Source organism: Symphodus melops, assembly GCF_947650265.1.
Source record: "Symphodus melops genome assembly, chromosome: 4".
NCBI classification, from domain to species: Eukaryota; Metazoa; Chordata; class Actinopteri; order Labriformes; family Labridae; genus Symphodus; species Symphodus melops.
In genome coordinates this window covers 20,315,576-20,339,722 of record NC_136694.1, presented here as the reverse complement: position 1 = coordinate 20,339,722, position 24,147 = coordinate 20,315,576, and the positions used below count along the sequence as shown (strand labels likewise).

General features: G+C 40.4%; 3 protein-coding genes across 6 annotated transcripts; 1 reads left to right on the top strand and 2 right to left on the bottom strand.

Moving 5' to 3' along the window:
• Window positions 1-3,450: 3,450 nt before the first annotated feature.
• cplane2 (ciliogenesis and planar polarity effector 2) lies at window positions 3,451-5,703 on the top strand. Its single transcript, XM_079341778.1, has 5 exons — window positions 3,451-3,791; window positions 4,226-4,378; window positions 4,467-4,591; window positions 4,731-4,870; window positions 5,255-5,703. The coding sequence occupies exons 1-5, from the start codon at window positions 3,680-3,682 to the stop codon at window positions 5,478-5,480; spliced, it is 756 nt and encodes a 251-aa protein (XP_079197904.1). The 5' UTR covers window positions 3,451-3,679; the 3' UTR covers window positions 5,481-5,703.
• Window positions 5,704-5,738: 35 nt separating this feature from the next.
• LOC306822640 (rho guanine nucleotide exchange factor 19) lies at window positions 5,739-9,459 on the bottom strand. 2 transcript variants are annotated; one of them, XM_079341776.1, is made up of 12 exons: window positions 9,252-9,459; window positions 9,038-9,172; window positions 8,900-8,964; window positions 8,530-8,810; window positions 7,708-7,868; window positions 7,459-7,611; window positions 7,237-7,366; window positions 7,040-7,114; window positions 6,805-6,897; window positions 6,560-6,708; window positions 6,253-6,444; window positions 5,739-6,164 (listed from the first exon to the last, which is right to left on the bottom strand). In XM_079341776.1, exons 1-12 carry the CDS (start codon window positions 9,263-9,265, stop codon window positions 6,122-6,124), a joined length of 1,491 nt encoding a protein of 496 aa, XP_079197902.1. In that variant the 5' UTR covers window positions 9,266-9,459; the 3' UTR covers window positions 5,739-6,121. The 2 variants fall into 2 exon arrangements, with proteins under 2 accessions (XP_079197902.1, XP_079197903.1); XM_079341777.1 differs by having other exon boundaries at window positions 6,253-6,417; window positions 9,252-9,458.
• A 957-nt stretch (window positions 9,460-10,416) lies between these two features.
• Window positions 10,417-20,551, bottom strand: ddi2 (DNA-damage inducible protein 2). Of its 3 annotated transcripts, none has more exons than XM_079342589.1 (11): window positions 20,327-20,551; window positions 19,988-20,134; window positions 18,160-18,289; window positions 17,535-17,846; window positions 17,313-17,439; window positions 17,009-17,136; window positions 16,165-16,293; window positions 15,283-15,386; window positions 14,994-15,186; window positions 13,289-13,337; window positions 12,931-12,996 (listed from the first exon to the last, which is right to left on the bottom strand). In XM_079342589.1, the coding sequence occupies exons 2-10, from the start codon at window positions 20,123-20,125 to the stop codon at window positions 13,327-13,329; spliced, it is 1,272 nt and encodes a 423-aa protein (XP_079198715.1). In that variant the 5' UTR covers window positions 20,126-20,134; window positions 20,327-20,551; the 3' UTR covers window positions 12,931-12,996; window positions 13,289-13,326. The 3 variants fall into 3 exon arrangements, with proteins under 3 accessions (XP_079198713.1, XP_079198715.1, XP_079198714.1); XM_079342588.1 differs by having other exon boundaries at window positions 19,988-20,164; window positions 20,327-20,549; XM_079342587.1 differs by lacking the exons at window positions 15,283-15,386; window positions 16,165-16,293; window positions 17,009-17,136; ... (3 more) ...; window positions 19,988-20,134; window positions 20,327-20,551 and having other exon boundaries at window positions 10,417-12,996; window positions 14,994-15,183.
• Window positions 20,552-24,147: the final 3,596 nt, after the last annotated feature.

The window sequence follows — 24,147 nt, the reverse complement described above, 5'->3', positions numbered from 1 at the left end:
GTCTCTGTAAGTTAACATTTTCAGCTATGTCAGCCTCATCTGTAACTGCTACTGATTTATTTAGCCATCCATTTCTGTAAATCTATTATTTCAACCCATGATAAATATAATTTAATGGTTTCCAAACTTTTTCCACCAGACCCCTTTTGACCGATGAAATTTTTTTAACCCCTCTACCCCCTAACCATACACATCAACATACTGAGAAGTATATCAACATTCACACAGTACACTGTGAGTCCCGCTCTTTGCTAACAAATTGCAAACTTTTTTAAAATTTATATCAAACACTGGCTACAAAATGGACAGAATTTGGTTTAACAAACTGAAAAGAAGGCAACAAATAAACAACTTTTAAAGAGGAAGTAACCTACATAAAAGTGACACTGTAACATGAAACTTCAAAATGTGTGATTTCTCCCTCCTCCGAAAAAAACAAAACAAAAAACATTAGATGAAAGTGAATTTAAAAGGACCTATACAACTTCATATTGTGATCTTCTGATCTTTCGGTATGCTTTCAAAGAACTCACCTCACACTGTCATAACCTACACATGAAAGTGACGTATGTTTCAACAAGCCTTTCTTTTTAAACCACCAGTAAGACTTCATCATATGTACTTCTCCAATATTAGTAATCACCACTAAATCTTAACTGTTGGCCTCACAGAGCTTGCTTTTGGTTATATCTGACATCCGGATGGACTTAATCAAACTTGGTGACTTTTAACAAGACGGAGCTGAATGTCACACCTACACACAACTTCACTCCGTCACTCAGCCATTTTAAATTTACTCGCTGTTTGGGTTTCAATGTAGATTGTATTAGAACAGTGTCATTCCTGGAACAAATCCTCCTGACAAATTAAAAAACAGCCAAATTACAATTTCTGTACAATGTCAGATTATGGCCACCTTTTAAATCAAAGTCAAGAATGATAGGTCATTTAATAAAAGGACTGATAATTATAGGTTATTCCTTTACTCAGAAACATCTCCACACCCTTTCTCACACAAACACAAAGACTCATATGCTCCCAGTCAGGGGTGTGGCAAGAAATGTTGGACCCCATGACAACAGTTAAACAACAGTTCTGACACATTAAATATCTACAAACCGTGTCATATTCCTGTGCTGCTACATCACACAGACATCCAAATACACACACACACACACACACACACACACACACACACACACACACACACACACACACACACACACACACACACACACACACACACACACACACACACACACACTATAAAGGACTCATATACTGACTCTTTGATCAGAGCCAAGCTCGCACAAAAAAATGACCTTCCTTGGATCCATATAGAAGATACACTTCGTCAGTCACTATGGAGAAAGTTGTGGAATTTCCTCAGAAGACCTAGTCTCACGACCTCCGCACACCAGCAGAGAAATAAAATCTACAGGTCAGATGAAGAGAAAAAAGTTTAATAAGGTTATACCCCAACATGTAGTTATGAAGATTGACTTCCTGTAAGTGGTTTCTTTCAGATTTTGCTCATCCTTTGGGGAAGATCCAGCTCATTGGAGACATTTTCCAGTTCACAGTCGATGTGAGTGAATTTTCTCCAGAGGATGTTATCATCACATACTACAACAACCGGATCGACGTGCATGCTGAGAAGGTGAGCCTATAGCAGGCAGGTTGAACATTTGAGAATTTTTTCTGTAACAGTCAACAGAAACTGTCAAATGTTTTGTTGTTTGATTCTTTAGTTGGACCAAAATATATTTGTAGAGAAATGCTTTGAATGTACTGTCAAATTATTCTCTGCAGAAAGCACTGTAGCACTATACATATCGCTCATTCAGATTGATTCTGTGACAATGTAATTTCAGTCTAACATTTGATGATAAGGAAAGGGCTGAGAAAACAACATTAACAATAGGTTGACTTCAACTGTTGTCTTCAGTTATTTTTGCCTCCTGATGTCGTTTTGCTCTTTTCATTCAGTTGGGAGACAATGGTGCAGTCACAAACAATTTTTCCCACCAATGCAAACTACCATCAAATGTGGACCCCACATCTGTGACCATGGCCCTGGAGGACAGAGGGGTCCTGACTATCAGAGCTCATAGGCTGCATTAGTTATGGCCTGATCTCTTTGATCCCTTGCTGCATTTCATATTTAAATGCTTGAGTGTATCGCCATCTGTTGGTTGCTGAAGGAATTAACAAATTCATCATTTTGGTGTCTTTCTACTAATTGGACCAATTCTTATTATTCCATTAATTAAAAACCTCCATTTTTGTTTCACTGAGGGAGAAGTTGATCTTCCTTAGAGGCCAGAATGTTCTGTTTAAGACTGTTCTTCTTGTTCCTCCTTTTTATTTGATTCCAAAATCTCTCATCTTAAACTATCATATTTTATCAGCTTGGATGATTTTAGAACCAGGGTTAATGATTATTTAATCAGGGTATGCATGTCTTACGGCTGGATTCTAATCACTGTCTGATGTAATTTCTAATTTGTGATGGTATGTTTGTTCTTTGTCTGCTACTGTCTTGGTCAGGACTCCCTAGTAAAAGAGATTGTTTATTTCTCTGGGAATTTGCCTAAAATAAAGGTTGAATAAACACAGCCAACATTTCTAATCCTTTAAAAAATCAAACAAATGTCAAATGATGTTTATGTCTGTCTTTTTAATCCAAATGAGTGAGACAAAGTTATTGTAGAAATTATCATGGAAAATATCATTATTGCAGATGAGCTAAAATCAACCTGTCTGCAACATTTACAAAAGTAGGCTACTGTTTTTCAATATCACACCTTGCCCCCGTATTTTCTGTTCCTCATAGGAACCTCTGCATGAGCTTCCTTTTCCACAAGTAAACCTCTATAAGACCTGCCTTTCTTAGAACTATGACAAAACACTGTCTAGACTACGTTTAGCATTAAACTCTTATATAAAGCCTATTTATTTTGTCTTCTTTGAACTGCAGACTCAGCAAAGACTTCTACTTGACTCAAGATTCAATTCACTTTAAAAATGTTATTTGTGGCTCTGGCAATTCAAAGGCACACAGAGAAGTTTATGAAAGACAGTTCAGCTATACTAAAAAATTAATCCAGACCAAATCCAATTATGCAAACAAAATCTCATTTACAGAAATGTCCATTACAGAATACTGGAGTGGAGTGTTATTGACACAGCCATGATACATTACACAAAGATGCAAGTCAACTTCAGGGCCAACTTCTTACACACACTGTAATGTCAAATATTCTCAGCAGAAAAGGGTGTCTGTTAGGAAATGGCGCGTGGAAAGGATACACTTTTAATAAATTGCTTAAACAACCAAGTTTAGGTAAAAGTCACTTGGTTCTGCTTTACTTTTCTTGTAATTTATTTCTTAACGCTGTCCAGTAGGTGGCGGCAATGCTCCTCGAGGTTTGTTTGTTAACCGCTAATAAATCGTTTGAAGAAGAAGATGTGACGTCATGTAAGGTTGTCAAGCGATGTTTTAGTTTACGGAAGTCTGGCTTTAATGTGAGGCTTTTTTTTTTAACTGTAAAATGAATGAATGGTTTGAGAAGAATTATTCGGTGTTCTGATGCTACAGTCACTTCTACATTCTTTGTTTTAGTAAATAAAAATCTGATGTAGCAGGTTACTTTAGGAGTAATAACACTGAGGCGTCATGGCTCTGGTTCCTCCTCTCGGATCTGTAGTGGTGTCTGACTGGCATCGATGTAAAGACAGCAAAGAATATTTCAGCAAAATTCTACAAAAGAAGAGACGAAAAAACTTTGGTATGTAAAACAAACTATCATTTTAGTAGAATTTTATTTCTGTTCTTTTAAAACCCTTTTAGTTCACATCTCTTTTACAGTAATGATCTGATCATGCAAAAAAGCCTACACTCAGTGGTAGACTTAAGAAGCTTTTCATCCATTAAGTATAATCTTCATCCATCCTTGTATAATTGTTTGACCCGTCAGTGTTTCTGAGAGAAAACAGTAAAAGACTGGCTGGGTTACAGTAAATCATATTTTAAATCACAGCTATCCATAGTAAAAAAAAAAAAAACACAAAAATTGAAAGTTTAGTATAAAAACACATTTCCATTATAGGCCTTCATAAGAATTTGGATGCCTCCACATTTGAACTTCATCCTGTTTTAACACAACTCTAAACCATAGTTAACATTCAAATCTAAGTTGATGGCGTTTCCTTTGTTTTAAAGGCCTGTTGGAGTCTCCGGTGATGCCGCCACATGTTGCCGTGGACACAATTCACTACAAGATTTTCATTTCTGGCAAGAGCGGAGTAGGAAAAACTGCCCTTGCTGCACGTCTTGCAGGTCTAAATATTCCCAACATGCACTACGAAACCACAGGTAGGTCCCTGCTCTACACCGACGAGGCACAGACGTTTAGAAGACTAAAAACTCTCTAGTCTGAATTCAGCCACTTTATCTTTTTAAGGTATTGAGACGACAGTGGTGTATTGGCCAGTGAAGCTGAGAGAAAGTGGCAGAGTGCTTTTCTTCCGTCTCCAGCTGTGGGACTGTGGAGAAAACACCTTACGTAGATTTGACCATTTGCTCCCGGTGTGTATAAAATATAAAGTCTGTTATCGCAATATTTTGAAACGAGTTCTAAAGTTAATTTGGAACAAAGAGCACTTCAGTCTAAGAAATAAAAGTTTTTAAAATAAATTCTGTAACTCTTTTCCGTCATCTCTTTCAGTCGTGTAAGGAGCAGGCGGACGCCATCCTGTTCCTGTTCTCCTTCACTGACAGAACGTCATTTGACGATTTGTCAAATCAAATGGCTAAATGGACGGAGACATCTGGGCGCCACATTGTGAAACTGGTGGTTGGCACCAAGTATCCTTTTGTGCGCTTTAAAAAAAAAAAAAAAAGTGGATTACTTTAATGAAACGGTTGGAAAACAAACCGTGAATCTACATTTTTTTGATCGTTGCCCTTTCATGAAGGTAACAAAGGCTGGCGCATATAGAGCATCTCCACATTAAGTGAAATGGAATGTAACTGATGTATGCTTTGCTAGAGATTTGTGACATTGATCTCTTAGGGTTCGATTAGAGGAGCGAGCTCAGCATTGATCTGTTCAAAGGTTTTGTAACTTGTTAGATCTGTATGATTATCTTCTCTCAGAGGGGAGTATGCGGCTTAAACCGCCTCATCACATCCTAAATGTCTTTGAGCTTCATCGAGTGACAGACATTTGTCCCTAATTCAAACCTTCAGATTTGACCTTTTCATGCACTGTGATGTAGCAGAGAGAGATGTGAGACACTTCCAGGAAACGAGCGGGTTGCCTGTGCTGCGGACGGGTGGGGAGGTCAGTGACGGACTGGGTGACGTCGCCCCGCTCCTCAACTGCCTGGCAGAGAATTTGTGGCATCAGGACTGTGTAACAGCTGGATCAACCAGCCACTCCACGCACCAGGAGACATCAGGAACTGTGCTCTGATACAGAACAGGATTTTTTTTTGTCTTCTAAGGAAGAAGTTCAGAATTTGAACTCAAGGTCAGGTCACCCCTGGGTGCCTCTGTTTAACAGTCTCTGCTCCCTTTATCGTTTGGTCTTTCAGCACACTGCATTTAAACATTTGTTTTACATTCATGATGAAATAATCTACAAGCAAAAACATCTCACACACAGAAGTTCTTAATAAATATCGTATCTCTTTAAAAAAAAAAAAAAAAAAAAAAACATTGGTTTTGTCTATTTGTCTTGTTGCCATATTTATTCACTTGAACAATTTGTTGCACCAAGCATTTGTTACAACACAGCAGAGAGGGAAAAAAAAATCAATAATAAAAAAAATCAATTTAGAAGTGATTTAAATACAAAGTGATTTAGAAGTACAAAAAAATGGATTCCCAAAACTGTAAGTATCCCCACCGAGTGCGTCTCAATTGTGACAAAAATCAGTGCACGCGAGTGTGTTGATGGTCAAGAGTGCCTTGACTAAAAGAAACAAAAACAGGAAGTGCAGTTACGATTAGTCCTCAACTGAGAAAGGTCTAAAGAAACCCTCATTTCAACATTGTGTTAAGTAATAAAAGTTAAAACAACGCTATTTCTTAAAAAAGGAGTTACATTTCCCTTCACTGTTGCGACAGTAGCTTCATCCATGCACTCGTGTCTGACCTGCAAAAAATAAAATCACAGATGGATGACATCCTGGGATAAGAACATGTCATGAAACAAAAACAAACGGAACAACATCTAATCTTACTGTGCGTCTGTGACGAGAACCAACGCTGTCGGTTTTCCAGTTTGACTTTTAGAGAGATGCAACAGTAAGGAGTGTGCGGGAAGACCCAGGACCTCGCCCTTGAAAGGCTCAAGCCGGACATGTGCGGGAAATTCAGCGTGATCCAGAACCGAGAACCTCCGATCGCTGACACAACGAGACAGAGAGAGGCAACAAAATAAATATAAAACACAAAATGTTTAGATTTAGGTTTTTTTGTATGGCAAATAGAACAGCATCCCATTAGAATACTTTTTTTTTTTATGAATACAATGGTTAAAGAAAATACTTCTGTGAGGAGATAATTAAAAGGTCGTTGAAGAGGTGGAGGTAGATATTGATGAATGATATTCTTGAGCTGTAAGAAGCCTCCAAAGTCAGCTGTCTCATGGGACCATGGTGCACCAGGAAACGGCCTCTCACAACCAGAGGCACTGACTGAATGATGAAAGAGGCAGTTAGTAAATCAGCCTTATCTCCAGGATACAGAACACTTTCATATCTGGCTTAAAGACATTAAAAAATAATCTTCACCTTGACTTTTTCAAAATCCATCAGCATTTGCAGCGAGACCAGCTTCTCAATTTGTTTCATTTTTTGGACGCCCTTGTCACACTCCGTCACCATCTGGTCAGAACACATTGTAAAACAACTTTTAGATTATATGCAACTGTTTAACGTCAATTATTTGCTCAACATTTTGCTGACTGAACTGAACCCACTAAACAATTCTACCTTGTAGAGAAAACTTTAAAGTGAAAAGCATGACCTTGTGAATGGCTTCTATTGCTTTTTCCAGATTTAAAATCGAGTCAGAGCCTGGTTCAGTCAGTTTCAGGATGCTCTAAGGAGAGACAAGTCGACAGAAACTGTTATTTTCAGAAACTTGAACGCTATATATATATATATATATATATATATATATATATATATTTTAGGAGGCTTAAAATGTAATCACATGCTGACCTCTAGGATAAGTTTCACACGAGTAATTCTCTGAAAAGGAAGGACCAGGAAGGACTTCAGTCTCTGTCTTTGACACACTGGGTCACTCTCAAGCTTCTTAACTGAAGACAGAAAGTCTCTGTTCTGCTGACTTCAGAAAGACAAAGTCTGAATGAATAAGTCTGATGAAGAAGCTGGAGTACTACAAGGAGGTAAAAAGCACAGGCCTTGGGCCAGAGTTACAGCAGCTGGTTGACGAGGGCCTCTTGGTACATCATGTTGGTCACATATGGCACATAGAGGTGGTGAAACTCTGGGCAGTTTTGGAGCACAATGTCTCCAACGTCAGACATGACCACGCTCTCTCCAAGTCTCATTTCGAGATCCATCAGAAACCTAGGAGAGACCAAAACACTCAGAAAAAAGACTCAGAAAAACACTCAGGGTTGCAGTTAATACAAACAGAAGTACACGTGCATATGGAGCGCTCACTTTTCACTGGCCGTCATCACACAAGGAATGTTGGAGAAAACCACATGATGCTCCCTCTTAGACAGGGTCTTTCTGAGCTCCACTGATGCATAAAAGTGTTTGACAGCTACTCGGAGGCTCCTCAGATAAGATGCTTCAGAGCCGATCAACTCAAACATCGACTGTAGAGGAAGAAAAATTGAGGATTGAGAACAAGAAAGACTTCCTTTTTCTTTTTTTCTTCATTTTCAGTATTACAAGAGCAGGTAGCAGGCTGACTCGTGGTTATGCATTTCTTATTGTTGGAAAAACTACCGGAACATAAAAAAACAGAGCATTTGTATTTAAAGCATTTTGTATCCGTCAGTAACTTACAACACATCAGGGGTTTGACTGCAAAGCTGTGAGTAGTCCTACACTGATGCACTTTTTTGAAGTATTTAAACAAGAACTTTACACATTTCCAACCCTGTTTAAGAAGACAGGATGGAGGGGATGCAGGGTTAGTACCAAGACAGATAATAGTTGCCGTATTAAGACTGTTTTGTTTTTTTTGTTGTTGAAAATAAGATGATCTAAAATGATTAAATATATTGTAATAAATTGTTAACAATATTCAATATTTCAATTCTTAGATAGACTAGCTGTACCCTACCTTGAGCAATCCAAATGCTTTCATGCAGTTTTAATTAACATAGCAGTGAAGGCAGAGTTTTGTCACCCACTTCTGTTTTACTTAATTTCGTCCTACAATTTGATTCAAACGTCACTTGGTTCCAAACTTTAACGGGCTACGCTAGAAAGCAACATGTTTCGAAAATAAGATGCAGAACTTTTTCACACCTCTTGAAGGCGGATCTCTCTGCCTGTCAAACTACTGAGCAGGCCCGATGCCTTCACCTCCTCTAGCTCTTGCCAAAGGGTGCATGGAATCACCCTGATTGGCTGAGGCAAAGGTGAGGATGGAGTTGCTTGCAGAGGGCTTGACGGAGGCGATGAAGGTTGCAAAGGAGACTGCAGACTCTGCAGGTATTGAGGCGTTATCAGTTCAGACACAAAACTCTTGGCGAATCTAAAGAGATCATCTCTCACATCCTGCAGGCAGTACTCCTGATACAGAGGGACTGCAGAGCACAAACACACAGAGATGGCACTTAGCATTGCTGCAAACATCACACCATTCAATAAGTGAGAAAGAGAAAGTTCATCTTACAGAAGTCAACAAACTTTGAGTCGAACGTCACACTCTGCATCTCCTCCTCATCTCGATCTGCTGACCTGGTTCATTAAGTAGGTGACATGTGAAAATATAGATACTATAAAGAGCATTAAGACAGCAACCTCATCTTACCTTTCTGTATTTGCATCTTGATCTTCAGATGGAGTCGAAGCTTCGTCGTCCTCTTCAGGAGTGAATACTGAGAAAAGTTCTTTCAGATCTATTGCAGCAAACGATCTGAGAACTGAGGAAATGTCCATCGTGGGACTAAGAAAAAGGAGATATCAACAAATCTTACACATGTGAAGTTGGTCCAAGTTTACTGGATGCATCATGTAGTCATTACCTGCAATCCGCCATCAAGTTCAGAGTCGCTTCACCCGCCCAAATAAATGACCCACTAGTTCAGAAGCTTCAGTTACTGGGTGTAATCAGTACCATTTCTCTTCTCAAACTGTGGCTGTTTTCATTGTAGTCCAAATCCAAGACTGTGGATTATCAAAGTCTGAGCGGGGTGAACCCCTCAGACTAAATGGTCCCAGGTGGAGTCAGTGTGAGCTCTACAGAGCAACAATCACAAAAAACTCAAACCAGGTGTGGATGACACTTTCATTCAACAAACAGATTCTAGTCTGAATAGTAGCTTACATGTCCATGTACTTTTGAAGGAAATGATTTTACTTGGCAATGAAAATGGATCTTGGTTAACTTTACAAGGCTAACTTTTTAGGAGTTTTATGGAATTAAATAATTCATCAAAAAAAAATTTTTTTTCTAATTCTTACAAGCGTGAGTAAATAGTGAACCTGAATTATCGACATATTCTGTATGCACTTGAAAAAGGAAAAGAATTGAAGGACTGGATTCGACTTTGTTTCACTTGATTCAGTGATTTTTGGGATCGGGAGGCAGTTGTATTAGGGTGATAGAAACACCTCTTTTTGTGTTTTTCACGTAATGGTCTCACTGTGTACAGTGCGCCTTATGAACGTTGCTCGTGACTCCACTGACTCCATGACACATCCGTGACCTTTTGCAGTGGGCACAAGACAGTGTGACCTGGACAATACAGCAGTGAGAACGACATCATGAGGCCAGTTAGGAGCATGAGACGTCACTGTCACTGCAACAAATGATGGAAACAACCACAACTGACTGTCAATTTTAGGTATTTGGAGCCATCTTTGTCTAAATTGTTGGGGTAATAAATAGTGCAATAATGAACATGGTGCTTCTTCTCATTCATTAATCGTAGTATCAAAGGAAACTGACATATTTCATTAAAATTTAGACTAAATAGGAAAAGCACTCATGTAAATAACAATATCCCCTACTTATTGTGAGGAGTATAAAAATGTTTCAGCTGGTTTTTGTTGGTTTTCTTTCACTGGGGGCCAAATAACCACTAGGCTAGCCGGCTTCTGAATATCTATACTAGTGTAAAGATTTGATCGAAACACCACACAAACAAGCCTTGACCTGAAGAGGAGAAAAATTAAATTCACACAATGTACAAATACTAGTTCCGTTTTATTTTCAGTTTAAAATTTCATACAAGATAAAAGTAGATAATTCAACTTGCCTGAACATTGTTGGTATGACTGAAATAAAGCCATTAAAATACTTGATATATAATGTACTGACAAAACATTTGAGGGGCGATGGTGACCAAATTCTAACATAAAAGAAGAAAAAAAAGAAAAGAAAAAAAGAGAGGATGCTTTTAAGTAGGAACACAAACTATGATCGTTGGACACAAAATAAAAAGACTTTTTGAACAGGAACTATCAAATGCTTTTATAATCCACACATGGCCAAGCTCCCAAACTGTGGAGAATGACACATACAGTACAAGATACCCTCTGAAATACACATACTTAACCCAAAAATTCCATTTACCATCACACGTCGACAAATACACGAGTGGCTCCCTTCAGATTTGTTCGTGTTTTGACCCATGTGTGGACTTTTTTTTTTTTTTTTTTTTTAAACCTGCACAAAAGTGATCCACTCTTCTGACAGCAGCAGATCCTAATATGTTGCATTTCCCTCACTGGGTTCTCAGTTGTAAATTGTTGGTGGAACAAGCCAGAATAAAAATGACAGATCAGCAAATTGCTTCAAATATGTTGGAGTAAAAGTCGAAGTACTGCTACTCCATTCTGACAGTTTCTATTGGTGCTCACAAGTTCAGAGAGAAAAAAAAGATTTATGACATCATTTTGGAGCTTATAAGAACAAGGTTTAAAGAATCAAAATCATACATTTGGGCATTTAACGTGTCAAAGTTGGACCAAAAAAAAAAAAGACAAAATTAAATCTACCATACCAAATCGCTAGAAAAAAAAAATCAAAAAAAAATCAATGAATGGGTGGGCACCCAAAACATCTGCATGCAAACACACCTCACATATCTGCAATATCCAGAAACAGTTACCAGTTGTCCCCTTAGTTTTTGGATATCCTGAACAACGACTCAAGAGACAGCGTTTCCCTGTGTTTTTACGTGCTCCCTTAGAAGGGACGAGACATCTCGATCAGTAACAAGATATAAATAAGACAGATGCTGAGTTGGGAGGCTGCGTGAAAGTTATGAGTCTAGGTGGGCACAGTGATACTGCGGGCTAGCAGCGCCAGCAGAGCTAGCTCCACCACTCCGTGGGCTTGCTGCAGTGCCTCAGCAGCCTCCATGGCAGAAAAGCCGGCTGCCTGGATTCTCTGGATGTGCTCAGCTGGAAATTGTTCTATAAAGGGATGCAGGGAAGAAGGAGGAGGGGCCAGAGATGTGACCTGGGTAGCCTGAGCAAGAGAAGGGGAGGGGGTAGATGAGGCGCTAGAGACTTCCTCAGGTGAGCCCACTGCCATGGACAGGGGGCTGAGAAAGGGGTGCTCAGTCTGAAGGCCTAGAGTTTCAGGGGTATTAGTGCCGGAGGCTCTTCCATCTGCGACCCCTCTCCCCTGCTGCCCCTCCGGAGGTACCCTGAACTTCAGATCCCCTGCAGGGTCAGGAGAAACCTCTGGCTCAGGTTGAACATGACTGATGTTATTCGCTTTATCTTGCCCAAGTCCCCCATCATCATCATCCCGCCCCTCCTCGATGATATCTGTACGCTGTGGCTCGACTTGATCCTCCGAAGTGTCAGCGCCGTCTCCACCCACATTCTCATCCTGGCCGGGGAACACAGAGGATGCCACAGACACGAGACACTTTGATTGTCCCTCATCAGACACAGCAGCAGCAGCAGCAGCAGCAGCATGGTGGTTGGCTTTGGCATCGCTTGGTTCTGCACCGGCTGTGATGGCAGTAGAGGGGATGTTCGACGTTTCGGGTGTCTGGGTGCGTGGCTCGGGGGGAACGTCGTCAGTCTCCTGTCTGAACGGATGCGACGGGGAGCAGGAGTTGCTTCGGCTTTGAGACTGACCGTGGTTGTTGGACACGAGCAGTTCGTGAAGCTCTTTGAGAGCGGCCGCCAGTGACGGGGTGCTGTCAGAGCTGGAGGAGTGCTCTCCTTCAGGCTGGTCCCTCTCCGATGACGCTGCGCACTGCGAGGCAGTCGGGGACTCCATTTCCACTGACTCGGGTTGGATAGGAGCACACGGACAGGCTTCGGCAGCTGCGTCGGCCTCCGGCTCCTCCTGCTCCATGGGTTGAAAAGGGTAAAGTTCCTCTTGACTGGGGAGGACCTCGTTTGACTCAGCGCCCCCCTCTGCAGCTCCAGGCTCTACCTCAACCCCCGGGTACGATTCCGGAAGAGTAGGGACGACGTCAGCTGAGGGACTCGGTACACGGGGCACTTTAGCGATGCTTTGGACAGGCAGAGGGTGAGGCTGGACCTGAGGAGGTGCAGAATCCACATCCTCTGCCGGGGATGAAGGCAGAGGAAGCTTCTGGATGTCGCGTCGGTCCTCACAAAGCCCCGAAGCCAAGGACTGCGTCATGGCGGCCGGGGCTGACTGAGAGCGATCCAGGGTTTGGTTTTGGCCAGAGGACGAACTTTGGGAAGGGGAGGTGGATGAGGACATTTGGTCTAAGGTTCTGGGTAATGTAAATGGTGGGGGCTGTGGTGAGGTAGTTTGTCCATCTGCAGTGTCTACGGTGAGAGAAAATATAACTGGAAATCAAACAGCTGGAATATATGGACTCAGTCTCGATCGATTAACTGCATTCACGTGCACATAGCAAACTGCTGCTTCTTTTATAGCTTCTTAAAAATGATCCTTTTCCATTTTAACCATATATGTCTTCAGAATAATAACATCTGTAGAAGTACAAACAGAGTAAAACATCAACTGACCGACTATGCCGCAAAAAAACAGCAAAACAAAAAAACACAAATAGCAATGGACTTAGCACTGGCAATGGACTTGTGAATTGTACAGTACCTGGTTGGTAGGGCCCTCTCCAGCTGTCTCCAAATGCATCAGTGCTGTCCTGCTCAGGGTTAGGGTCACACACCACACACGTCATGCAAAGGGACGGAAAAAGTTAGCAGTCACGCACAGAGCATGCACCAACCTGTGAACCTTTTCACGCAACACAGTGGTGAAAAGCGTCCTCCAGAAAAGATCAATCAAATCAAACAGTCAAACTTGAGCCCGTGTCTGACGGGGTAAAGGGAGCAGCAGGGTCACGTCGACATGACGGTGCTGGACTACATTCACTGATCTGCCGTAACACAGAGCGGCTGTTCAGCAGACACCGGGGAGCGTGTCGGTGAAAAGCATCAGGACCAGGTGTAGCAATGGCAATAAAACAGGAGTTTATGTAAGCCTCCAAAAGCATTCTGGGAAATTATTTCATGAGTCTGTTTTGACTTTACAAAATGTGACTTGTGTTCATATACGAGTAGAAAACAACGCTGACTGCTCACAGTTATTTGAAAAACTCAAACCTGGAGATGGACCTTCCTCAAATACCCAATACATACTCCTTCATTATAATAAGAATTAATATCATGAATTAACAGAGAAACACTTTGCGACGCCTCTATGAGCAGCTCACCAAACTAATGTTTGTAGTGGAACCAATATTTTCAACGAAGAGAAAAAAAAAGAAAAAAGAAATGACCTACAAAAAGAAAACAATGCTTTAGAAATAGTAATAACTGGACGTCTTCTTGACGTATTAACCCCCCCCCCCCCCTTCTCAGGAGACAAACAAAGTTTTGTTTTAATTGAATTACAAAGTTATGGAACAGATCTGTCAGTTATCCCTGTCTGATTAAATATGACTCCCTGGACACTACCTTGTTCTAAATCTTTGGTCTGTGGAACAGGAAGTTGATGGTGTCATCATGAGGATGTTGGAAGCATTTGACTCTGTGTCATGAACTAAACTTGGTCGAATTCTTTTGGACGTTCTCATCAGACTTACAGCCATGCGATGATTTTGTCATCTTTACATTTCTACAGTCCTTCAATTTGTTTCTTGGGAAAACGGTCATGGATTTCGGTGAGGCTTCTGTGACATCTCGGTGGCTTTGGTAGGATTATTATCACGTCAGATATTCTTGCCCACACAAATATGAGCCCATTGTTTTTAAACTGGCACTTTCCTCTTCTAAGAGCTGTTCTCTCTCTCTCTCACACACTTCAATGATCCATCTGCACCATTTTCAAAATCAAAATCAGACAGGAAATAACAGTCAGGGCTGAGCTCACTGCTAGAAGATGTCGATCAGCACTGATGGCATCATTAGGAGTGAATGGATCTATCAGTGGTTTAGGATTGTCTGCAGTATCCCCCCCCCCCCCAATTAATCAAATGAACTCAAAAGTGATCTGTATGTCTGCTGGTTGAGTGTGTGTTAAAGATTTTCACAAGGATGCTTATCAATGTGAGATAACTCGTGTGAGGTCGACTGTCTGTACAGATCATCTCTGTATGGATCACATGTCATTTGCTGAGGTGATGACACGAGGTGATCATGACACTTGAAATTCAGATGACTGCAAAAATGGGGTTGAGAAAAAGAAGCTTTTCACTGGCGCATGCAACTGTAGTTCTAAGTGAGCTGAAATTAAAAGTTTTTAAAAAAGCAGGTTGAAGTGAGCAGAGATATGCAGAGAAAAGGAGACGTGTTCTTACCACTCTCCTGTATGGACCTCTGCAGAGCCTCCGCCAGTTCTCTGTCAGCCATCTCATCAGGACGGGCATCTTCCCGCCCTTCTGCTCCGTACGCCAATCTGGCACAGTCTGGGAGCTCCGCCTCGGACAGGAAGCGAGTTTCAGTGCCTGTGGTGCCTATTAGAAGTGTGTTTTTCTTCAGGTCGATGGAACACTGAGAGAGAGAAAAAGGGAAGATTTCATGTTCAACTCAGTGTGAAGTGAGCGGGAACTTCTGCACACAATGGAAAGAAAAAAAAAACAAACAAACCTGGTGTCTCTTCAGCATATCCAAGCCGAGCAGCATGTCCATCGGCTGGTCCTCCAAGATGGAGAAAGAACAGGGAAGGAAGTCGCCCTCAATCTGGACCTGAGCTACACGAGTGGAACGAGACGACATGCTTTAAAAAAAGGACACCGAGACGTCGTGCAGACGCTTTAAGTCTGGCTCACACCGAGTTTACGAACCCGTCACAGGCGGGAGGGAGAGTCCTCACAGACACTCTTCTCCACAATCTCAAACACGCAAGAGGTGACAAATCTTGGCTCATCACACGCTTCAAGATTTCATTGAGATGTATCCTGCCCGATGGAGGACCGCACCACTTCACATAAACAACTTCACTTATAAATCAAACTTGTGATTATAACGTGTTGTGCAGAGAGGAAAAAACTATTAAAACATGTTTTTGGGGTCAAGAAATGTCTGTGGAGACGTGGACAACATGGATCATTCTTCAATGAGACCTGTAGGTCAGAACTGTCATAAAGCCGACATACAGCCGTCTGGTGCACCTGTGCAGGCTGCTGATTTTAAATTCTAAATATCAAACAAACAAACCTACGACGTTACAGTTTATGCCACTCACACTGCAAGATCATCAGGGCGGATAATCAGTTCTCGAGAACGACGCTGCGAGTGTCCCCATTACTCATACTGTTAAATATCAGACATATAACACAAACTCAAAGAAGTCTTTTCGGTTAAACCGTCTTTTGGTTTTATTTCTAAAGCCTAAATACGAACTTCAAGTGAAAAGGAAGAGGACCAGAGGCCTTCAGTATTTGTGCTTAGCTAGTCTTATTGATAATAAATCACGTTGTAATACAATTTAAATCATTTGGGGAAAAAAAAACAAAACCTGACACTTACCCAAATGTACTCTGCCGATGATCTTCTGAGTGCCCACTCCCTTGGCGATCCCGGCCCAGCGACGGTCCACGAGCCGCATGATGTTACAGCGCTCTGCACACGCTTGGCTCATGATGGTCATCTGGGCTCCTTAAAAAACAAAAACGAGCAACATCAGATGCAACACAATGTTCAACCTTCACAACAATAAAAAAAAAAGCTGTTAAAATACAGTTTAAATATAAGTTCAAAAACACGGACCACACACGTCTATGGTCCAGGATCACTGTGTCTACCCTCGGCTGAGTCATACTGCTCTTATCAAGTGACTGAGATCTCACATAGAATTCGTGGCACACCCTCAGAGGCAGGTCAAGGATTTCAGATATCTGGACAAGCCCAGATAAGAGCTCCTGCTTTGTTCGTTTAAAACACTCTGCTAGTTAAGGGTTCGTCGAGCCTCTATACTAGAATGCTCAGTACTTACATCCGATAAGTTCACAGACTTGTTAACAGCTTAGGGTGTAAAGATGGACGTTACGGTGAGGCGGTTACAAACTCCAATTTAAGTCTGTTTGAAACCAATTAAAGTCACCACATATTCACAACAATAGTGTCAAACACTGGAAGTCACAAACAGTGACTGTTGTTCTGTGATATACGTCTGTTCAAAGTCGTCTCGTGAAGCGATCATTTTTTTGGTCGATCAATCTGCAAACATGTTGGTTAATCTTGTTCCTCCGTTCAATCAGCCAATAAAAACTAAACCCTGATGTAGCACACTAACATTGTAGAACCAATCGGGTTCATGACCAGAATACGGCAGCAAGGACAAATAAAGGGATCAGGATTTAATGCTCATTACCTGAGTCAACAAAAGCTTTCACAGGGTGCCCATTGACTTTGCAGTTAATGTAGAGCATAACCACCTGTCCAAAGCTCTCTGGGGCCTCCTCCATTGCAATGGTCATGTTTTCCTCCACATTGTGCTGCCTGGGGGAAAAAAACACATAAAAAAGGTAAGATATGTGATGTACAGGAAAAAAGAAAACATGTCCCAAACAATTCATAAATACTTAGCTTTCCAATATTTGATTTCTATTACTAATACTGAGGCTGTACTTCAGATTTCAGAGTAGTAAACAAAGTCCTCTGTGTCTCCTCTGTACCTGATGTCCTCCTCAATCTTTGCTTGGGCCTCCAAATCAAAGGGATCAGCGGTCAGGAGTCTGATCCTCTCCTGCTCTCTCTTTGCTCGATCCTGCTGTTGCTCCAGCAGCACTTTGGTGAAACGCTCTGAGAGAAAAAAAAAAAAAAAATTACACTCAAACTTATCTGATCCTATCTGTAAGAGCGACTACACAGATTATTTTCATTTTTGTTTTTTTTACCCAAGTCTCCGCTGAGCAGGGCCTCAGCGAGTGGCGGGTTTCTCTCCTTGAGGAGCGAAAGCTCATGTGGATTGGATAAAAGCATCTGCTGAAGTAAGGCAGGGTCATCGAGCCCCTGAGGAGAGGAGCCGCGAAAGGCTGATGGCGTTGAAGTTTGTGCCGCGCGCTGTGGCGGCGGCGGCTGCTCCTGTGGAGGTTGTGAAGCCTGTGGCTGCTGCTGCTGCGGCTGCGGCGGCGGCGGAGCACTGCGTTGACTGGTGGAAGAAGAGGTGCCGGGTACTGTGATGGAGCGAAAGTCGATACGGGGCAGACCTTAGGAGCACAGAGAATAAAAGGTGAGTGATCGGTAAATTGTGTAGACAAAAACCCTTGAATGCCTTTTTAATAATAACGTGTTGTGTCCCTGGTTTTTAACTCCATTTTTTAATTAACACTTCCTCTTCCAGTAATCCTCATTTACGTTCCTGATATTTTTTATAGACTTATCTAGTAAACAGAAAATCAATCCAATCATTAGAAAAAAATCGACATTTTCACATTAAATATCAAACCCACATTTAAAAGTGACTGTCAAAATACTTGAATGAATAACTTTCATCTGTGTTTCCCAAAAGACGAGTCTCACCTGGGAAGGCGGGCTGAGTTGGTGGCGGTCTTCTGTCAGCTTGCCGCAGCACCACCACATCTCCATCCTTCACGCCGTAGTTCCCCAAGGCACGCGCTGGATCTTTTAGGGGTTGTTCTACATGTGTGATCTGACAACGGAAACGCCATGATTTAATATACAGACCACTTTGAGCATGCAAGATGAAAGAGTCCACACGGCTGGATTAACCAATCACCGCTCAACACACATGATGCCTAACAGAGAAACAGAGTCACTGAGGTCAAACTGAACCGACACAAAAAGTGGCTCTGAGCTGAAACCGATTTTTGAACAATGCTTTTGAAAAGATGAATTGAAGGGAAGAATGTATTTGTTTCACCTGAACTACCTTCCTACCAAGATGTGAAAGATTATTTTATTTAAGAAACACGATAGGCATCATGCAGTTTAAGCATCTGTCAGCAAGTCCTCGTAAAAAACATCACAAAGAAAATGTGCTACGTTAGATTTTAAGTTTAAAAACAAAACACTCGACTAATAATCTAAATAATCTAATTTTTAACCAGCTGACCCATCACTCGACTGGTCTTTTACGCAATAAAATACCTCATTTAAAGCTCAGACAGAGCTGAAAATAAACCTATGACAATGAAAACTATAATCTGGACTTTAAAAGGATGAGTTTACATTCATGGCGGCAGTGAATGTGTTCAGGTTACTGAGTGAAACTGTGGAACAGTTTGAGTAAGGAACTTGTCCAGACATGAAACGGTTTAAAAGTTTATAAAAATATGATTTTCACGAGGGTACAGGGATGAAGAAGGGCTGTGAAAATCACCAGACTGTGTTTACAGGGATTATAGCGTACATATTTATTTTAAAACGTTTTGTTTCTTTTTGTCTTTTCCTTGTTTAGTCTTTTTTCTTCTTCTCTAAATAACAATGTGTTCACATGTAAACATGTATAAATAGTTCTTTAAGGTTATGGGGTGTAATATGTATGTTTTTAGTATATACTGTATGTTTAAATGAATAAGGTACAACCACTTTGTTAAGTGTATATTTCATATTAAAACATATATTCGTTAAAAACTCAAATTAATAAACAATGTACAAATTAATGGAGATGGGGACGGAATAAATAAATTCATACTTCTCACGTGTACATTTACATAGAAACCATTTGAGAGCTTGTTTTGCATGATCTCATTCATTGTCTATATTGTATTTTGCTTTCTTCTCTCTTTTTCTTTGATTTTTATTTTTAAATGTTTTATTGATTAATTTTTGTACATCTTTTATTTTTGACATGTTTTATTTATTATTCTTTTTACATTTAGAAGTAAATATCCTGAACATCTAGCTGCTCCACTTCTACAAAACGTAAACACTATACAGGCCTACAACCAATCACCTTAAACAACACTATTTATAATCCACATTTAGTCACACCAACCTCACACTTGATGTGTTAATCTTAACCATGACTAATGATCTAGATTTAAAAAATAATAAATCTTTGAGATTATTTAAAGTAACTAATGTAAACAGTCCAGTGGAGTAAATTCAGGTTACAGCTCTCTGAAAACTGCTAGCTCCCTTATTTTACCATTGTGTCGTTTGTTTGCCGTCCCATAGTGTAAGTCGACCCCCCCAGAAAAAGACCCCCAGTGTGTGTAAGGTTAGAAATGTTTGCAGACATGAAGGTGTAAATGAAAGTTTCGCAACACCCGGGTCCACCAAAACAGTCTGATTCATGCTAGCGAGAACAGCTAGCTGGCTATTAGCGTTGTTAGCTCTCTCTCTCTCTCTGTTGCTACATGTAGCCTGAGTTTTGAGTCCCCACCTGAATTTCTCCAGCTGGGATTCCTGATTCCAGTTCACAAAGTGCTACAAAGTCCCTGAGCTCCAGCTCCGGGGACACATCGAGGGCGAAGGTGGTTTCTGGACGATCCCTCGGCGCGCAGAAAACGGTGACCAGCATCGCTTCTTTCTTTAGGGGGAGGATCAGTGGACAAACCCGCTGAAACAGAAGCAGTTTAGAGCAACATTAATGTTCTGCACACATCTGAAGTCAACATTTTTATTTTGTTATTAAAAAGGGTTTTTAAAGCTGTATTTCCTCTTTTTAAAACAGCATCAAATGGAAAATAAGTCAAACAGACAGTGACTGTTCAACACTTACTGGGTGAAAGTCTGATGTGACAGTTTCTCTTTCATCTACAACTCAACAACATCAACTATTGCTCAGTGCTGCCGCATTTCACCACCAGCACATCTTTTCGACATGTCGCAGAACAGATTTTGCAGTCGTGACTCGTCTTTCTTCTTCGTGGTGTTTAATAGCGCTCGGGCAGATGACATTTTCGAGTAGTAGCGCCACCAACTGGACGCTGCTTTGTAAACCATGGCTATGTTTATACCATAGACCAGTGGTGTCCAAACTTTTTTTCTTGCGGGCCAAAATTGTCGCGTTAGAATCGCTCACGGGCCACAGGTTTTTTTTTCTTAAATATTGGAAGGAACTTTTTGTATTTTGACCTCTTCAAAAAATAATGTAAATACACAATAACTAATTGCAGTGGGAAACTGTTGTGTTCTAATTTTTTGGAAAGAATAGTCAGGCTTTTATCGGTCGCCCTCGCTAACATGAAAAAGAAAAAAAAAAAGAATGAAATATGCCATCTGATGAGGCCTGGGGCCAAAATCTTCTGATTCTTCGATTTGAAGTCAAGGGCCACAAAAAATCCACTCAAGGGCCACAAATGGCCCCCGGGCCGCACTTTGGACACCCCTGCCATAGACTGTAAAAATGTTCATACTTAGAATAAATTAAAGACTCGCAAGAGGTTATAATAATGTTAAATCATCTTTTTTTGTGTTTGCAAAGTCAAAATCATAAGGTTTTGGTTGACAAGATTATTGCTTAGTTTCAACAGGGGATGTCGGACTGTAGGCTATTGTTTTAGTCACTAAAAGCACTAACATTTAGTGCTTGACACACTAATACAGCTAGCTGCGTTATGCTGTTTGTAGAGTGTCTGTTCATCTAAATGAGGTCACACATGCATCCATAAGGAAGTGAAAAGGCAGTGATTGCCTTTTTTTGTGTCCACAGATTTCTTGCCTAATACTGCAGAGACGGAGATGCATATTCATGTTATATTTGTACTTTTTTTTTGTAAAGAACAAAACATTAGAAAGGTGGAAACATGAACTCTATGGACTGGAAACACCTCATTTAACAAACAGTTTACTGCTGTCTGATTCTGGAGGATTCTCAGTGTCTGCTGTTCTTAACCACAGAAACAACAAAGCATCATGCTCACCTACCACATACCTATTTTTTGATTTATTTCACACACAAAAAAAAAAAAACATAATCAGAACACTTTCTGTGTGAAAACTGTTTACCGTAAATTCCGGACTATAAGCCGCTACTTTTTTGTCACGTTTTGAACACTGCGGCTTTTACAACGATGCGGCTTATTTATTGATTTTTCTTGGGGGACAATGAGCTTCTGCCGCAAAAAAACATTTGACCTCGTCACATCGGATCTTAATATCAGATCTTAACACACGGAGAAATGCATGTGATGCAGCTTTCAAGTTAAAGGCGATCGAGCTGGCTGTCAAAGAAGGAACTAGAGCTGTGGCACGTAAAAAGAGACTGAGGAAGTAGCGGCAAAAAATAAGTAAAAATAAGACTTCATTACTCACTTCCTCTCTTTTTCGATGTCGCTGTCAGTTTCAACTTTACGTGCAGCAGCTCTAGTCCGGAATTTACGGGTAGTTTTCGTTTCTTTTCTTTTACGTCTATTTTAGGGTGGAAAGACTAATACTAATGTTAATCGTAAATTATCCCTTATGTTATAAAGAAACAATTAAAGGAAACTACGTAGATGAAATACTAAATGTTTTTTTTCTAGGAAACAACATTAATTTCTCATATACTTCATCTTGTCTTTATCACCCTCTTCTTCAGCATTAAAGTCTCTGGTTGACTGACATGAGAAGCTGATTGTCCGTTGGGATGATTAAAGTTGTTTCTGAGTCTGAAACATTATAATGGGACTGACTGCTGCATTATGTCCTGAGATGTAAAGAAAGTTTAGTTCCAAAAATGTGATCATCTCACACAGCCACGTCTCATCTGTAAGTCTCGACCCTTGACTAATATCACCCTGGCATATATAAGTTCTCACACAGTACTAACTACAAGTGTACAATATGTCCGCATAACAGATTACACAAGTGCACCTGCTAACCACATAATTTCCAGTGATTCTGCACTATTGTATGTCTTTGAGTCTCAATGTTATCTCAAATATTCTAAGAGCTTTGTTGAAGGTAGCTGCAACCTATAACATCTTCACTGTGGTTGTTGTGCACCTGAAAATAAGTTTTTAAAAATGGTTGAATTCTGGAATAAAACATGTAAGTTCAGTATTTAAAGATCTTCTACATCAATGTGATTTTGCCAAGCTTTGGGAGGAACAAGAGGAGGAAACAAATGTCCTGACACTGCAGGGACCAGAGGCGTTTCTTCAACAGGCAAGGCAGGCGAGTACTTGGGGTCCCCTGCTAGACTGAGGCCCAAGCAGTCACCTACCCATTGCCTAAGGGGGACACATTTAACAGTACTTAATATCAGTTACACTTCATAACCAGTAAAACAACACATTTTCAAAGTGTTCTTAGAATTTGGTTGCTTACAAAGCTCTGGGGAACCGCACTTCCTTTCTGTACACTTTGTTTGAAGTTGCAGTCAGCAACCAGACACATGAGTAACATCTTCTGTAAATTCAAAAAGAGACAAACAGTGGGTTTTTCTGAAACACCATGATAAAGAAATTCACGAAAAGCCTCAGCCAATTAATTCCATTTAATCCTGTATTAATGACAGCTCAGTGTGACTCATCAATCAAAACTTTAGATTTGCTTTCTGCCCCTCTACTTATTTTAATACTGTATCTGTGTTACAGACAGTCACTTGAATGTGATAATAGCATCATGACTTTTGTGCTGTGACTCCTTAAGTGTTAAACAAAAGCCATAGCTCAGAGTCAAGCAGAGGTGTGCTTCTTTTTCAACATCCGTGCTCAAGCAGCAAGCTTGTTTTTTACCATTTGCGTGGTTGTATCTTTCCATCTGCTCTTTATATGCCAAAAGGTTTTCTGTCATGTTATCACTGGCAAAACGATATCACGAAGCATATTTTCCGATGGTAAAAACATAGTGTATTTTTTCCCCTATTAGCTTTGAAAGAAAGAGACAAACAGAGAAAAAGGTGTAATGCATGTCAAACAAGATATTTCACTTTATAGAAATGGACAAGGCATGGCATTTTATTCTAACATAATATGTTTAAAAGTTTTGAAATCAGAAATTTGACTAACATGAAAAACACAAAGGAAAGTCCAAATATGGAGATTCTTTTTTTGCCTTGCTCTTACTAACTAGCTAAATAAATAAAAACCTGTCAGATAACATAACACATTTGCATTGCCAGATACCAGATCCAATTTGATTCAATTTTATTTCTTAACAAACATTCTCATTCTAACTCTAAAGTGAAAGACATACGAATAGATTATTTGAATGAAACCTTTATTGCACCGAGAGCATGAAACTCTATGCAACAAAACTTTACAAGGACAGCACATAAAAACACATAAAACACACTAAAGCATCACATGTATAAATCAGAGATTTCAGTAGTAAGTTAAATAAAGTGAAATGTACCAAGTTTATACTTTATAATCAGAGCTTATTAAGAAGCTGAATACTGCGTGGTGCAAAGGTTCTAATGCTGAATTTGTACTTTTACCTAACTAATGGCTTCACTTTTTACATCGGAATTAAATGTTTCAGGACAAAGAAAAAAAAGGAACTGAATTAGTGATATGATGTGTAGAAGAGGCGTTTGCTTCTCTACGTCAGCCCTTTATAAGCCTTTCCCATGCAGGCGGGATTGTTTCACTGTCTCCGTCAGTCTGTGGTTAT